Source organism: Phocoena phocoena, chromosome 7 (assembly GCF_963924675.1).
Source record: "Phocoena phocoena chromosome 7, mPhoPho1.1, whole genome shotgun sequence".
Classification (NCBI taxonomy): Eukaryota; Metazoa; Chordata; class Mammalia; order Artiodactyla; family Phocoenidae; genus Phocoena; species Phocoena phocoena.
In genome coordinates this window covers 43720408-43738036 of record NC_089225.1, presented here as the reverse complement: position 1 = coordinate 43738036, position 17629 = coordinate 43720408, and the positions used below count along the sequence as shown (strand labels likewise).

At 37.8% G+C, this 17629-nt stretch overlaps 1 protein-coding gene across 1 annotated transcript in view; it reads left to right on the top strand.

The window, feature by feature from the left end:
- PLA2R1 (phospholipase A2 receptor 1) overlaps positions 1–17629 on the top strand; it is a 108807-nt gene that overhangs the window by 41233 nt on the left and 49945 nt on the right. The window contains 3 exon segments of the mRNA XM_065880141.1: positions 1871–1969; positions 5267–5379; positions 15357–15526. Coding sequence (XP_065736213.1) covers positions 1871–1969; positions 5267–5379; positions 15357–15526 — 382 coding nt within the window.

Sequence of the window (17629 nt, the reverse complement as noted above, 5' to 3'; positions counted from 1 at the left end):
TATACAGAATTTGTTTAATCCCAAGCCATTTGAAGGGTTTTTTAAATATGTTTAGAATAGACAATCTCTTTGATCCGATAGCTACTGAACTCACTGGTGAAGTTTTAGGAGGTTATTGGGATTTGGTAGGCATGCTTACTCTTTTAAGACACCAGGATACCATATCAAGTTCCCCCAAGAAGCAGTTTATTAAATGTTACTTAAGTAGCTTGACAAAGTGATTGTGCCAGCCAAACATGGGAAATGTCTAAGCACTTACTTTTTTTTTTTTTTAAGCACTTACTTTTATGACACATTTCACTGCTTTATCTTTCAAGGCTGTCACAAATCCATGCAGTTACAATGATAGTGCTCAGGCAGTGTCTCAGAGTCACACTTGAGGGGGAACAATGACCTCTCCAAATGTTTGTTTGGGGTGTTACTCTGCTGAAAACCACTGTAGTTTATTCTACAGTATTTGATGCTTTATTGGTTCATTAGTTTTTATATAATTAAGGGGATCTTAATTTCCTATTGACATTCTCCTTTTTTATTTGACAGACATGGGTATTTCACTTAGCATACTCACAAAGCAGGAGCCAACATTTGGACCGAGAAGTTGTTTTTAAGAGAGTGAGGATAGGTATTGATATTATTGGATGTATTAGAACAATGCTGCTGTAAATGTGGTATTTTGTGGCCCCTTTTTAGCAACTCAGTAGCTCCTTAAACAGTAGATGCATAAAAAGTGACACTTATTCCCCTAAAGTTGAACTCAATATGAATGTAATTATTATAATTAACTAGTTACCTAAACATGGTCGATACCTCAATTTGAATCTGAGAGGTTGGTAACCATTCATCTGTCCATCCAATGGTTACTAAACAACTATAGCATGCCTGACAATATCCTATAACTGGATGGTTTGCTGGAGACTCCATGGGGATGGGCTACAAGGCTGCTCTTACAGGTGAAGGTGTCAGCCTCCTACATAGTATGTTTCTGAGGGTCATGGAAGAGCTCTCTACTCACCTAAAACCCTGCATGCCTGAGATACCTAAATTTTGAATTTGAATTGTGTGAAAATTTAAATTGTGTGGTTTTAGCCTAAAGGTCTGGTTTGTGTTAAAATAAAAAATCCTTTGGGAGGATAAAATTTTAATCAGTTAGCAGTTATTGTATTTCATCATCAATGAAGGATATGAGAACAGCCTTCATTAGAACTAGGAGAAGACATGAAGGTATCTGCCCGTCATATAAAGAGGAAATGGAGTGGGGCTTTGGAGAATTCATGATGAAGAAGGGTACTGGGGGTTGAACATGAAGTTCAGCTATGATAATGTTATCTCGGGTGATTCATGGTGCTTTCCAGGCATTTCCCCAGCATCAGGTTTATACAGCATCAGGTAAGCAGCGAAGCATTCAATTTAACACCTAGAAGTGATTGGAGAGAAGCAGCAGCATTCTCACTTGGTCAGGGGAATAGTTTCATATAAGTGGTTCTCAAAGTGTGGCCCCCAGACCAGCAGCATTCACATCAGCTAAAAACTCGTTAGAAATACAAATTCTCAGGTCCCACCTGACTTACTGAATGAGACACACGGATCCCAATCAACTGTGTTTTAGTAACCCCTCCAGGTGATTCCAGTGCACAAAAAAGATTGAGAATCACTACTTATCCCATCTTTAACAAAATACTGAGAGCAGTTTAATGTAAAGCCAGACCTCCCACTCGTATGTAGAGAATCAACCTTTTCTAACACAAGATCCTGACACATTATGCCCCCTTGAAACATGCATTATTAATATTTTAATTCAGAATTATTGACTTTGACTATCAGCATCAATAATGCAGTGTATTCATTCATCTTGTAATATTTTTCCTCTTAGGAGGGACACTGGAAAGTTAAAAATTGCAAAGAAACACTTTTTTACGTTTGTAAGAAAACAGGCCGTGTCCTTTCTGACACTGAATCAGGTTGCCAAAAGGTAAGAACTGTGAACACTGCAGGGACTTCATAACCAGACTGATTTATCCACCATCAAATTAAAGTGAATCTCTCTCCCTCTCTTTCCTGCCTTGGCTTCCTCCTCTCTCTCTTTCCCCTCCTTCCCTTCCTTTCTTCTTTCCTTCCCTTCTTTTTTTTCTGAGTGGGCTATTGTAACAAGCCAAACAATTATCAGCTAGGGGCACATGAAAGATTTACAGCTCTTGGAAGGATTGTTGTCTTACCATCTATTTCCACCCAAGACTAGTTTTCTTTTGAGATAAGAAATGTAAATGATCCTGTTATACCATCTGTATAAACAATGCCTATCATGTGATACACTGTCTCACACGTGGTCTTCATTGTCTTCCAGTGAAGACTGTCAGAGTGAAAGCAAATGCATTCCTTTGAGTCAGAGTGACCTTCTGCACCCAGAGTCTTGTTTTCCTTTTCACTTTTCTTAAACTTGAATATTTGAATAAAATACAATAAGAAAGAGAAGTGCATGTTTGCAACACATTTGTTATTTAGGAAAGGGATAATAAAAATACATTGTATTTTAAGTAATAAACTATTTTTGGTACTTAAAGTACTATTTTCAGTACTAAAAATAATAAAAAAACATACTTTAGGTTTAAACTTTAAAGGAAGAAAATAATCTGTCTTAAATTTCTTAAAATACGTTCAATATTCTGCTGTGTTACAAAAAATTTATCTATCAGTGTCCTTAGCACATGCATTCCCTCTCTCTCTTATCACACACACACACACACACACACACACACACACACACACACCCCTAAAAATTTTGGATTTAACTATTGGAGATTTTTATGCTGTGTGAGTCTCAAAATGTTCACAAATCTGGTTTTTATGCAATTCTCTTTTAATTATTTTCTCTTCTAATCCAGTTACTTATGTTCCAATTAAACGATAACCCCTCTCTTCAGAACCTGCATTTGATTCATTCATCAATGTGTAAGCATATTAGTTACTCTTCACACTTCAGCTGAACAATACATGTGCCATAGCTGACATGTGACCAGACGTCTTACCTAATGATTACATTTCCTGAATTAGTTATTACTGATCACTGATCTAATCTCTATCTGATCAGAAATATTGAAAAAAATCCATCCTACAGTGGCTTTCAATGCAACTCAACATGTTTTATTTGTGTCGAAAGAGTAATTAACTTCTTACACAGCAGAAACAACTGATGTTCTATCTAAACTTTTGTATACTGCTTCCCTCTTTCTGACCAGCCTTATCAATATTTAAGGATTCTGGGTTCAGAGCCAGTTCTTTACTCTTATGGCGAAATTCCATTAATTTCTTTTTGCATCTATGAATATGGTTTCGAAAGTTTCCTTTCTTTTAGCCATCTGCTTCAGTGCAATTCTCTAAACAGTCTGCACATGCAAAACCAACTTATAAAATAAGTCTGGATAATTTCAAAGCAGAAATTTTTTAAAATTTTATTTCCATCTGAGTCACTTTTGGGGGACTAGATAATATGAGCAATCGTTTCAGTACTGTCACCATCATGATTTCATGTAAAATGAAACGGCACCTCATGTACAAAGGATATTCACAAATACAATCAATTATTCTTCCCGCTTTCATTGTGTGGACAAAGGCTTATAGTAGAGTCTTTGTTTTCCGGTTATTACTATGCCACATTTCCCCCTCTTTCCTTGAGCCTGTTCAAGTTCTTGGGTTTTTTGTTTTGCTAAGCAGCCTATGATCTAAAAACCACTAATGAAGAAGGAGTACTTTGTCAGAAAGGTCAAATTGTCAGCCTTCCTCCTCCTGTCCTTCCAAATACAAAAGCAGTCTAACCTCCCTGCCCCCTCTGGAGTGACCCACGGAGGGGTTCTGGCTGACACTGTCAATTACTCACACATATAAGGCTGGGGAGAGACGTTAAGGGGGTGAATTCAGAGCACATCCTGGTGGGCTGGATGTGGTGCTCCTGTGATCCACGCCTCATTTAATAATGTTTTGAACTAAAATAGCTTATTTCTAAAATAAGATTTTTCTCTAATTTACTGCAAGGTTGAGACATTTTCTGAGTAGTATAGCAGAAATCATTTTATATCTGATCAAAATCTGGCAAGTATTGGCATGACACAAAATGAAGTGTATTTTAAAACTGGTGAATACATAAAAATAGACTGATAGAAGTGATATGATTTTATAATATTGGAAGAGAAAGAACTAAAATAACTAAGTTGAAATATAGAAGACTAATGAACCCATGTCTCCTGTATTGTATGATTTTAAAGAATAGAGCCACTCTTCTTTGCTTCCAGGGCTTAGACATACACGTTTGTCATTTTTTGTCTAGATGCCAAAGCTTGTTTGCTTTCTCTCTAAAAGGCTAGCCAGTTGACTAAGGAGTAATCTTTACCAAAAAGTATATATATATATTTTAGCCAATTTCTATTTGGAAGCTTGACAATCCAGACGAAACCATTCTGGATTGCACCAAAATTAGGTTCCAGGCCAGTTTATCCACTAGTCTCTGACTTAGATTATCTAAGTCCCTAATCTCAGTGGGATAACATGAAATAAGCAGTATGAAAGACCCTTAAAAAAAAAACAAACAGTACAGTATTATCTAGATACTTATGTCCTCTTTGCTCATACCGAGTTCCTGGCTCTATTCTGGGGTCTCTGCCTGCATTTTCTCCCCTTGATTCTCAGAACAACCCCATGAATACTATTATTATCCATATTTACAGAGGAGAAAACTAAGACACATAGAGATTAAATAAGGTCACATGATGGTGGAGCCAGGATTCGAACCCATGCATTCTGTCCTTAAAGCCAACATGTTCGATTTTTACCATCCCATAGGAACCATTTACAGTAAATCTTATTAGTCTGAACAGAGAGAGAGAGAAGGAGAGAGAGAGAGAGAGAGAGAGTGTGTGTGTGTGTGTGTGTGTGTGTGTGTGTGTGTGAGAGAGAGAGAGAGAGAGAGAGAGAAAGAGGAAAGGAGAGAAGGAAAGATCTTGAGTGAATGTCCCTTTTCTTTAATTTTCTTTTAAGGTTTTGGGCTTAAAGATTTTAAATTAGTTAAACCATTTAGGTTTTAAGAATTAATTAAATAAATGTAGAAGTGGCTGTAGCTAATGGCAGATAGAATAAATATATCAAGACAAACATTCAAGTTTTGAGTTTTGAGTGGGTCAGAGAAGAAACTGGTAAATGAGAATACACCAAAAATATATATATTTTACTATTTAACTTAATCAGATTGTGTCCTTAATTTTCATTTTCCTTGTTTAAGGGATGGGAGAGACATGGTGGATTCTGTTACAAAATTGACACGGTCCTTCGAAGCTTTGACCACGCCTCCAGTGGTTACTACTGTCCTCCTGCACTTGTAACCATTACAAACAGGTAAAATAGAAATTTTCTATCAGAAACATGCAGTGCTTTTTTGCTGTGAGGATTCTTGGAATGATAAAATCTAGCCACAATCAGTAACTAGTGAAAATCTAAAGTGTACTGTACAACAGAGTATTAAGTTATTTAAATTATTGATTTAGATGAATTTAAACCATACAATGTTAATTTTTTTGTTTTGTTTTGTTTTGTTTTTGCGGTACGCGGGCCTCTCACTGTTGTGGCCTCTCCCGTTGCGGAGCACAGGCTCCGGACGCGCAGGCTCAGCGGCCATGGCGCACGGGCCCAGCCACTCCGCGGCATGTGGGATCTTCCTGGACCGGGGCATGAACCCGTGTCCCCTGCATCGGCAGGCAGACTCTCAACCACTGCGCCACCAGGGAAGCCCCTACAATGTTAATTTTAAATTGATTTTTGAGTAACAAATAGTAAAATTTAAGATGTCTTTTATTTTCCATAAAGATTTCTTAATTACCTAGCTTTGCTCATATATTCAGTTGTAATGATATTTTATCTAAGTGCTTGTAATAGAAAAGAAATATGTTATTTAAATATGAAGTGTTTTTTAAATGTAATGTGTATGAGTCATGTGGAATTTTTTTAGAACAAAAGTAAGTAAAACTAAACTGTGGAGGATTTTCAAATCCTTCCCCATTGCTTCTTAGGTCTACGTTTGTTTAGATTTAGATTTCTCTATGCACAGGTATCTCTACCATACAAACACAGAAACTGTGCCCTTTTTACACTCCATACAATTTGCAACATGTTACAGATGTGTAGCAAGGGATAAAAGTACCAGCATCAGAAGAGACCTCAGTGTCACTATCAATGCCAGGAGGACAGTGAGAGCTGGGAGACAGACTCCTCCAGGCTGAAGACAGAATCAAGGTAGAACTCTTCAGTGGTTCCATGGAAAATTATACCCACAAAGCAAGACACTTGCTTTTTTACCGAGGTCATTGCCTTTAAAAAAATCTGTTGAAGACCAGGAATCAGGACAACTGGTGCTATGGTTTTATCTAGAAACCCCTTCACATGAAGGTCTAACCTGCAGGAGGAATTCTGTGTGCTTTCTCTGATCTCCCCACATGGGAAGTCAACGTTCAAAGCCGCCAGTGTTTCCTTCCTCCTCTTACCTCTTACCTTCTGTCCCAGTCTTTCCTCCAAACAATGCACAGGAATGCACACACACACACACACACACACACACACACACACACTCACACGGATAGACTGACCGCATTTGGCAAAATAAATTGCCGGGTGAAATATTTTATGCTCAAGAAACCCTTTCTTCGGGGCACAGCACCACTTCTGATGTATCTCAGTGTTGTTTTTAGTTCTCCTTTCTCCTTCCCAGAATAGCTACCAGGCAGAAGAAAGCCTTTATCCTCAGCCTTGTTCACCCACCCACAAGCTTTCGAGAGTACCTTGGGCTAGAAGTCCTCCAGTCAGTGAGTCAACATTGGACTTTATTCAGGATCTTGACCAATGAAGATATGCTCTTTCGTTAATTACAATGTTTTTCACTGAAGAAGAAGGCTTAATTATTTCACCTGTTTTTACATCTTATTCTTTCTTTTTTTGTGTGTAATATTCATTGAGTGTCTATCACATACCTGGCACTGTGTTAACTACTTTTCATATGTTATCTGACTATGCAAAAATCAACAGTCAAGAGTTTATTAGAGGGACTTGCCTGGTGGCGCAGTGGTTAAGAATCTGCCTGCCAATGCAGGGGACACAGGTTCGAGCCCTGGCCCAGGAAGATCCCACATGCCGCGGAGCAACTACGCCCGTGTGCCACAACTACTGAGCCTGCACTCTGGAGCCCACGAGCCACAACTACTGAGCCCACACACCACAACTACTGAAGACTGTGCGCTCTAGGGCCCATGCTCCACAACAAGAGAAGCCACCGCAACGAGAAGCCCACGCACTGCAAGGAAGACTAACCCCCGCTCACCGCAACTAGAGAAAGCCTGCGCACAGCAACGAAGACCCAACACAGCCAAAAATAAATTAAAAAGAAAGTTTATTAGAAAATTATTTATTGAAAATCTATACTGTGAGAGGCATCATATTAAACACTGGCATGCTGTACAAAAAAATAAATAAAAATAAAAGGTATAGTGCAGTTGCCCAGGTGCCACTTGCAGGCCAGCAGCGAAAGAGATAGAACATAAACACATGAAACAAGTGAAGAAAGTGGAATAACACAATAAATGGACAAACTCAAAGTGACATTACAGATAACTCATAGTGCCAAAGTGACCCAAGTAAGGCAGAAACCTGTTAGAGTTCAAGCACTTCATTTTCTAAGAATCCTTTGGGGACCTCATGCAAATGATAGAAAGCATCTAGAAAACAACCTACTATGTTTCATTTCCCCCAAAACTGAATAAGAGAGTGTGCTGTGAATACTGTAAATTTTTTTATAAGCTGTATTCAGTAGCCAAAGCTGATGTGTAGTCCAACTCTAAAACAGATCTATAGCTTGAGTAAATTTGTTTTCATCCCCTCCTCGACCTCCTAGGCCCCCCAGGTGACCTTTTGCTGGCATACTACTCAGTCACCAGTCAAGCCCCCGAGTACTACACGTTAGTCCCAGTGAGGCATCTCTCCCAGGCAGTTAACATGCATGAACACTGCCTTGCAAACATGTCTGCATCCAGAGCAATGACTCAAAAATGAGACATACAAGTTGAAGACAGGAAGTGTCCTAAGCTCTTGATTTTTATTCATTCGGACCTTATCAGATAAGAAACAAAGACCCAAGGCATACTGTTCTTTGAGTGACAATTCACATTCGAGTATTTTTCAACAGCATCTTTTGTCTGAGAAGGTTGAGCAGTAGATGGACAGTCTCCTCAGATCCAGGAATATCCACTAGCAACCTTGGTAATCATTTTCTTCCATTACTGATTTCCTGTTTGAGTTAAGACACCCCTGTCACTCACCAGTACCCAAGCTTGTAGTTGCTAATTGATTTTCTACTCTTCTGCACAACTGAGCAACAGATTTTATGGGCACCATTAGAACCACCTGCTACAAATTACGTCCTTCTTTCATTATGGGGCAACTGCTCCTGGCCTAGGACTTTTAACACGTTGTGGAAGAGAGAGGGGAAGAAAAACAAACCCTTGTTCCCAAATAACAGAATTTTATTTGCTTGCTGTTAGAAAATTTTGTTAGGCCTGACCACCTGCTTTCAGACAGAGCAGGAATGCAAAACTTGAGTTCCAAAGTTACTATGGATAATTGTCTAAATGCATGTATATCTAAACCTTCGATCAATCAGCCTTGGAATATTTGTACAAAATAATCCAAATGACATTCGATTTTGAGAATTCTGCCCCAAATGAGAAATGCTGCAATATCTCACTTTTCCCTAAGTTTAAACGTGCATTATTTGCAAGCATTTTTATAGCTCTGCCGTTTTCTTGCAACCATATCCCCCAAACACTTTTACAGTTAACTTTTTAATATTGTGGAAAAATATAATACATAACAAAATTATCATTTTAACCATTGTAAGTGTACAGTCCAGTGGCATTAAGTACATTCATATTATTGTACAACCATCACCACCATCCAGCTCCAAAATATTTTTCATCTTCCCAAACTGAAATTCTGTATCCACTAAACACTAACTCCCCATTTCCCTTGCTCCCAGCTTTTGGCAACCACCATTCTACTTTCTGTGTCTGTGAAGTTGACTACTACAGTTACCTTATAACTAGGATCATACAGTAGTTGTCTGTTGTGCCTAGTTTATTTCACTTATCCTGACGTCCTCTAGGTTAATCCATGCTGTAGCATGTGTCAGAATGTCCTTCCTTTTTTTTTTTAAAGAAGATGTAGGGGGTAGGATTTTTTATTAATTAATTAATTTATTTTTGCTGTGCTGGGTCTTCATTTCTGTGCGAGGGCTTTCTCTAGTTGTGGCGATCGGGGGCCACTCTTCATCGCGGTGCGTGGGCCTCTCACTATCGCGGCCTGTAGCGGAGCACAGGCTCCAGACGCGCAGGCTCAGTAGTTGTGGCTCACAGGCCTGGTTGCTCCGCGGCATGTGGGATCCTCCCAGACCAGGGCTTGAACCCATGTCCCCTGCATTAGCAGGCAGATTCTCAACTACTGCGCCACCAGGGAAGCCCTGTCCTTCCTTTTTAAGGCTGAATAATATTCCATAGTATGGATATACTACATTTTGTTTATCCATTCATCTATTGATAGACACAAGATACTTCTGCCTTTTGGATATTGTGAATAATGCTGCTATGAATATGAATATCCAAATAGCTTTCAAGTTCCTGCTTTCAATTATTTTGGGTACTATACCCAGAAGTGGAATTTTCTGGATCATATAATAATTCTATTTTTAACTATTTGAGGAACAACCATACTGGTTTCCATAGGAGCTACAACATTTTACATTCCCACCAGTAGTGCACAAGGGCTCCAATTCCTCCACCTCCTAGCCAACACTTGCTTATTTTCTGTTTTTACATAATAGCCATCCTATGGATGTGACGTGGTATCTCATTGTGGTTTTGATTTGCATTTTCCTAATGATTAGTGATGCTGAGCATCTTTTCATGTGCTTATTGGCTCTATTCAAGTCTTTTTCCCATTTTTGAACAGAAGTGTTTGTTTTCTGTCATTGAATTGTAGGAGTCTTTATATATTCTGGATATTAATTGTTTATCAGATACATAATTTGCAAATACTATCTCCTATTCGTGGGTTGCCTTTCACTATGTTGATAGTGTCCTTTGATGTGCAAAAGTTTTTAATTTTGATTAAGTCCAATTTATCCTTTCTTATTTTTTTGCCGGTGCTTTTGGTGTTTTATCCAAGAAATCACTGCCACATTCAACGCCATGAAAAATTTCCCCTATGTTTTCTTCTAAGAGTGTTACAGTTTTAGCTCATATGTTTAGGTCTTTGATCCACTTTGTGTTAATTTTTGTAAATGGTGTAGGGTAAGAGTCCAGCTGCATTCTTTTGTAGGTGGATACTCACTTTTCACAACGTTACTATTGAAAAGACTGTCCTTTCTTCATTGAATGGTCTTGGCACCCTGTGGAAAATCATTTGACCATATATGCAATGATTTATTTCTGAGTTCTCTATTCTATTCCATTGATCTATATGTCTGTCTTTATGCCAGTATCACACTGTTTAGATTACTGTACTTTTTAGTAAGTTTTGAAATCAAGAAGTGTGAGACCTCCAATTTTGTTCTGCTTTTTCATGCTTGTTTTTGCTATTCAGGATGTCTTGAAATTCCGTATGAATTTTAAGATAAATTTTTCTACTTCTGCCAAAAAAAAATCACTGGGATTTTTACAGGGATTGCATTCAATCTGTTGATCACTTTGGGTAGTATGGACATTTTAACAATAAATCTTCCAATCCATGAATATGGGATGTCTTTCCATTTATCTGTGGCTTCTTTAATTTCATTTTTTTAACATCTTTATTGGAGTATAGTTGCTTTACAAACTTGTGTTAGTTTCTGCTGTATAACAAAGTGAATCAGCTGTATGTCTACATATATCCCCATATCCCCACCCTCTTGCGTCTCACTCCCACCCTCGCTATCCCACCCCTCTAGGTGGTCACAAAGCACAGAGTTGATCTCCCTGTGCTATGCAGCTGCTTCCCACTAGCTATCTATTTTACATTTGGTGGTGTATATATGTCAATGCTATTCTCTCACTTTGTCCCAGCTTACCCTTCCCCCACCCCATGTTCTCAAGTCCATTCTCTACATCTGTGTCTTTATTCCTGTCTTGCCCCAGGTTCATCAGAACCTTTTTTTTTTTGGTTCCATATATATGTGTTAGCATATGGTATTTGTTATTCTCTTTCTGACTTACTTCACTCTGTATGACAGACTCTAGGTCCATCCACATCACTACAAATAACTCAATTTTGTTTCTTTATATGGCTGAGTAATATTCCATTGTATATATGTGCCATATCTTCTTTATCCATTCATCTGTCAATGGACTCTTTGTGTCTTCTTTAATTTCTTTCAGCAATGTTTTCTAGTTTTCAGTGTACAAGTCTTTTGCCTCCTTGGTCAAGTTCGTTCCCCAGTACTTTATTATTTTTGATGCTATTGTAAATGGAATTATTTTCCTTTTCAGATTGTTCACTGTTAGTATATAAAAATGCAACTGATTTTTGTATGTTGACTTGGTATCCTCCACTTGCTGAATTCATTTATTAATTCTAACAGTTTTTAATTTTTTGGTAGAATGCAGTTAACTTTCTTTTTAAAAACACACTTTGGGGCTTCCCTGGTGGTGCAGTGGTTGAGAGTCCGCCTGCCGATGCAGGGGACACGGGTTCATGCCCCGGTCCAGGAGGATCCCACGTGCCGCGGAGCGGCTGGGCCTGTGAGCCATGGCCGCTGAGCCTGCGCGTCCGGAGCCTGTGCCCCGCAACGGGAGAGGCCACAACAGTGAGAGGCCTGCGTACCGCAAAAAACAAAACAAAACACATTTTGGTTACCCTTTTTAGAATTACACAATAGAAACATTCTCATTGGTATAAATTCAAGCAAGCCAGAAGAATATCGATTAAAAAGTGAAAGTGCCCCCTTACCTTTACTCTTGCCCCCTCCCAGCCAATCTCTCTTCCCTTCCCAAAGGTAACTGCCACTAAAAGTTTGCATTGCTCTTCCAGGTTTATTTCTTGTGTACATATTAGATGTATTTTCTAATTCTATATTTTTCTTATAGTCTTTTGAAAGAAACAATATCCAAAAATCTTAACATTTCTAGTTCTTGAGGAATACCGTCAGAAACTTCTTGCAGTAGTGGTCATGATACGTCTCCCATTTGAAGACTACTGATATTCTACTGTCATTCTTCATTTAAAAGAAAGAAATTTATCACTTTAATATTAGTTCAGCAATAGAGTTAGTTGTTTGAAAATGGTATCAAAAGTGCTAACAAGTGTTTTATTGGGAGAAATACAATTGCAATTACTCAGCTCAAAGCTGAGTCCCTCCTAACCAAATCATGTATGTGTATATATATATATATATATATATATATATATATATATATACACATACATACACATATTGTTTAAGTTGAAATGGCTCTCTAGTGAAGCTACTTCCAATGCATTACGTTTTTTCAATCTCTGGTTTTAGGTACCACAAACACAGTCATTAATTACTGATTTCTGCTAACTACTGTGTTATTCACAGACAAGAAACATCTTTTTTTTTTCCAGCTACATATGTCACTGGCTAAACTGATGAAGAAATATAATGTTCAATTAGAGATTTAAGCATAAAATACCTTTTTCAAAGTGTGCATTTTTGAAGTATAAAATATTTACTTTGAAATGAAAAAATGTGTCAAGTATGCCAAAAAAATGCATTGCTATCTTCAAATTGCATTTTTTAAATTAAAATTTAATGTTTAGCACCATGAGCAACAGATTCTTCTCAAACTGATAGAAGTTCAAGATACACTTGTTTTTTTCTGGTTTACATTGAAAATAAACATTTGATTGCTTGCCTTTTTAAAGGATTGATGGGAAATTTTTTTTCTGATTTTTAAGAAGTATTCACCTACAGACTTTGATTTTATAAGTAGGTTATAAGCAAAATATTTTATCATTTGTTTTTCTGAAGAATAACAATTTTTACTTTACCGAATTCCTCAAAAAATATATAAAAATATGTACATATGGTTATTGTTTGTTTCTTAAATCATAATAACATTTAAATTAAACAACATCAGTGAAACCAGACAAAAAATCCAGATATGAAACTCTGGAATATTCTCAAATGAAGAATTCTAAAACACAGGGCCAGAAAAGACTTTAAGAGGTCATCTGCTCTATTACCGTTAAGCCAGAGTTCTCACAACTCTTTAAGTGTTTGAAGCCAAACAGTGAGTGATAAAGAATATAAAAAGATCTCTTGTTTCTTTATCAGTTGGAAACAGAAACTCAAGAGATTGCATGCTGTTATCCAGAGTTAATTTCTTAGAGTACATGGTTTAGAAAAAAGACATAGTTGCTGAATTTTGTTATTAACAATGCCGTCTTCTAAACTGGACCAGGAAAAACTAGAGTCCTGTTTTTATCTGAAGGTTATAGGATTTAATGTATTAGTATTATATGTAACTGCTTAAAAGATATACTTGCCAATTCAAAAAGCAGATTTGTATTGTAAATTATAAATGGTTATAAAATAGCAAATCAGAGTGGACTAAATAAATCTAAAACAAACAGGGGACAAAAGCAAAGTGTTGTCATGAATAATGATACCAGAAGCCAAGCTCATAGACAACTGTTATCTCCCCATTATCCAATAAATGCCATAGTACAAGGTAATGGAAGAACCAGTGATGTCCCCTGGGTTTAGAACCAGCACAGTGCCTAGTGGTCCTGACCGTAGCCTCCATGGTGTAGGGCCTTGCTGGCCTCCTAGCATTGTAGTTTCAGGCACCAGCTATGCATGATAATGATGCTACCCTGCCTCAGAGGGGAGAAGGAAAAACAGATCCTATGTTATAAGAGCATGAACCAGTGGAAGTGTAAGGAAACTGACACAGCATCTAGAGAGTATTTACTTTTATATACCTTCTTTTTTTTTATATACCTTCTTTCTGAAGCATATTTATGTAAGGTTCTGCCACTGCAATCTCATTTAAAAAGAACTTTTCTAATTTCAAATGTGTGCTATTTAGATTATCAATAGACTATCTGCAGAAAATATTCACTAAAGCATATGCTCTGCAAAGATGGGTATCATGGATGCCTCATAAAACTAACTGTTGCTAGTGATGTTCATAAGGCAGTTAAAAAGTTTGCCTCTTTGTGTTCTTTTCTCTTTCTCTCCTCTATTTCCTTTGAGACTCCTCTATTCTTGAATGACCCCATTTCTTCTGCTTCCTTTAGCAAGTTAAAGATGCACGGTAATGAAAAAAAATCCAAAATCAGATGAAAAAGTCTAATTTGCTTTCTCCTTAGGTTTCCTGGATAATTTCATCAGGTGTTTCCTTTCTTAATGACTCAGCGGGTCTGGCCAAAAGTTACCACTGTTTGAAAGGTGTTTCTTCAAAACTTTACATGTACTGAAAGTAAATTTTTCAAGATAGTTTCCAACTTAGCTTAAAATTTCAATGCTGGTTAAAGTTTAATACATGTTTCGGTTAGGTATTCATGTGGAAGCATGTATACAAATTTTCTAGATTCTGCTTTCAATGCATTCGTGTTGAGGAGGGAGCATTGCCAGCAGTCAATGAACACTAATTCATTCAGTCGTTTGGGGAATATAGTGGGTGTACTTCTTTGGATTAGTTCCTAAGGTTTTAAATTTATCTTCAGTGAATAGGCTCATCTGAACACATTTGAATAAGCCAGTGACTCCATGTGCCTGTGAACAAACTGCTCTGGGAGACATAAAATTGCTACTCCAATTTCTGTTCCATTCTCACCAGGCAAGTGTGGTGGGTGGGCACATGTGAACCCTGTGTCCGGCAGATGCTCATTCAGAAAAGCATTGTGTCCCTCCTCCTCCCTCTTCTCCACCTCCCCCACCACCACCTCCCCACCACATGCACATTACAGCATGTGTGTGCTGTGTGGCCTAATTACACAATAGGGCATATGTTGCGCCAAGAAATGTATCGCTAGCTTTCTGGACTTTACTACCTACACTCCGAAACTGGAACTGGACTCTGTTCCTTGAAAGAATTGAGCACTACCTTTGAGGATCAAATTTTCCTCACTCATATATTTCTGGGAATTGCACTGATGTTTGGCATTTATTAGTAACATTCAGGGTCTTTGAGTATTTTTCTGTCCCATGTTCTAAGGAATTCATGAGAAATGCTTACACGGGTGCCATTCTGTGCACCTTATTATGTTTTAACGACATTTCTTTATTGCCCAGAAACTTACTATAATCATTTCCTTTTTCCCTTTTTCAGGTTTGAACAGGCTTTTATTACCAGTTTGATCAGTAGTGTGGTAAAAACGAAGGACACTTATTTTTGGATAGCTCTTCAAGATCAAAATGATACAGGAGAATACACTTGGAAGACGGCAGGGCAGAAGTCAGAGCCGGTGAAGTACACACACTGGAATGCACGTCAGCCCCGTGAGTAGAGGGCACTGTCACACCACTTCTCCCTCCTGTTTTCTTTGCCCCCAAATTCTATCAACCTCATGGTCCACCTCCTCTGATTCTTCCTTAGTGTTTTCTTAATGCATAAATCAACTAAAACAATTACCACCGGTTCTCAGGGGTGATATATGCCTGGCCATTTTTTAAAGTATAATTCATATGAGTCATTTGACGAGTTCAAGGTATAAATTCATTGCTCAAGACCACACCTGCCTTTGTTAGCAGAAGTCCAGTTTCTCCCTCCTAAAGTCTTTTCCTCATCCGCCCTCATTGTCCAAGAATCTCAGGGGCTTACTCAGTCCAGAATACTCTGTCATACTTCAAAGCAGAGTGAATGGGCACATTTGAGCATATCTAATCAGTTCACAGTCACTGCCACGTGACTTTGCTGTGGAATGTTACTTAGGCAACATTCTTGCTAGTCCATCTCCTCCATGGACTTCTGTGGTACCTTAGCCAGAATTTCAGAGTTACAGGTCTATTAATTCACCATCCTGTGCTCAGCTCTGGATCCCAAAGCATGAAACTGTGCCAGAGAAGCTAATGGTTTCAGCCATAATCTACACTAAAACCAGGCCCTGTGGACCAAGCTTTAGGCCCTTGTGTTAATCTTAGGTCACCAACCTAGATCCAACGTACCTTTACCTCAGTGTGAAACGTTTTTGGATGCCTTGATCCCTTTCTTTTTTTAAAAAAATAAAATTATTTATTTATTTTTGGCTGCATTGGGTATTTGCTGCTATGCACGGGATTTTTCTACTTGCAGCAAGTGGGGGCTACTCTTCATTGTGGCTTGTGGGCTCTAGAGCACAGGTTCAGTAGTTGTGGTTCACAGGCTTAGTTGCTCTGTGGCATGTGGGATCTTCCCGGACCAGGGCTCGAACCCATGTCCCCTGCATTGGCAGGCAGATTCTTAACCACTGCACTGCCAGGGAAGCCCTTGGTCCCTTTCTTGCCTGGGGATCTCAATCAGGGCTACCCCAATAGACAATAGGCAATAGGTTATCTTTAAATTTGTATCTAGAGGAAATGGGTTAGAGGCCTCAAGCTCCTCCCTGAGGAAAGATAACTATTATTATAATATTATAATAATTGTTATCATATATCACATATATAACAATAATTAGAGAACTAAACACCAATTAAAAGATATTTTTAGAGTGGTTCAAAAAATAAGACCCAAGTGTATGTTGTCTAAAAAAACCCCACTTTAAATATAGCCACCTATAGATTAAAAGTAAAGGGATAGAGAAAGATATCCATGTTAACATTAATCAAAAGAAAGCAGGAATAGCTATATTAATTTGACACAGAGCAGACTTCAGAACAAGAAAAATTTCCAGGGATAAAAATGGACATTACATAAAGATAAAAAAGTCAGCTCTAAAGAAGACATAACAATCCTTAATGTGCATGTACCTAACAACAGAGTATCAAAATATATGAGGGAAAAACTGATAGAACTTCAAGGAGAAATAGATGAATCTACTGTTATAGTTAGAGACTCTTAACACCCCTATGACAGAAATGGACAGATCCAGCAGACAGAAAATCAGTAAGGACAAAATTGAACTCAACAGCACTATCAATCAACTGGATATGGTTGACATCTGTAGACTACTTCATCCAACAACAGCAACAGCAGATTACACATTCTTCTCAAGCTTATGTGGAACATCCACTGAGATAGACTACATTCTAGGCCGTAAAACACACTTAACAAATTTAAAACAAGTCATACAATGTCTGCTCTCAGATCACATGAAACTAAATAGAAATAAAGAACAGAAAGATAGCTGAGAAAATTCCAAAACACTTGGAGATTAAGCAGTACACTTCTAAATAACACATCGGTCAAAGAAGAAATCTCAAGAGAAAATTTTTTAATATTTTAAATTAAATGAAAATGAAAATACATTTATGAGATGAAGAGAAAGCAGGGCTTAGAGGGAAATTTATAGCACTGAATGTACATAATAGAAAAGAAGAAATATTTAAAATCAGTAATCTAAGCTTCCACCTTAGGAAACTAGAAAAAGAAGAGCATATTAAATCCAATGTAAGTAGAAGAAAAGA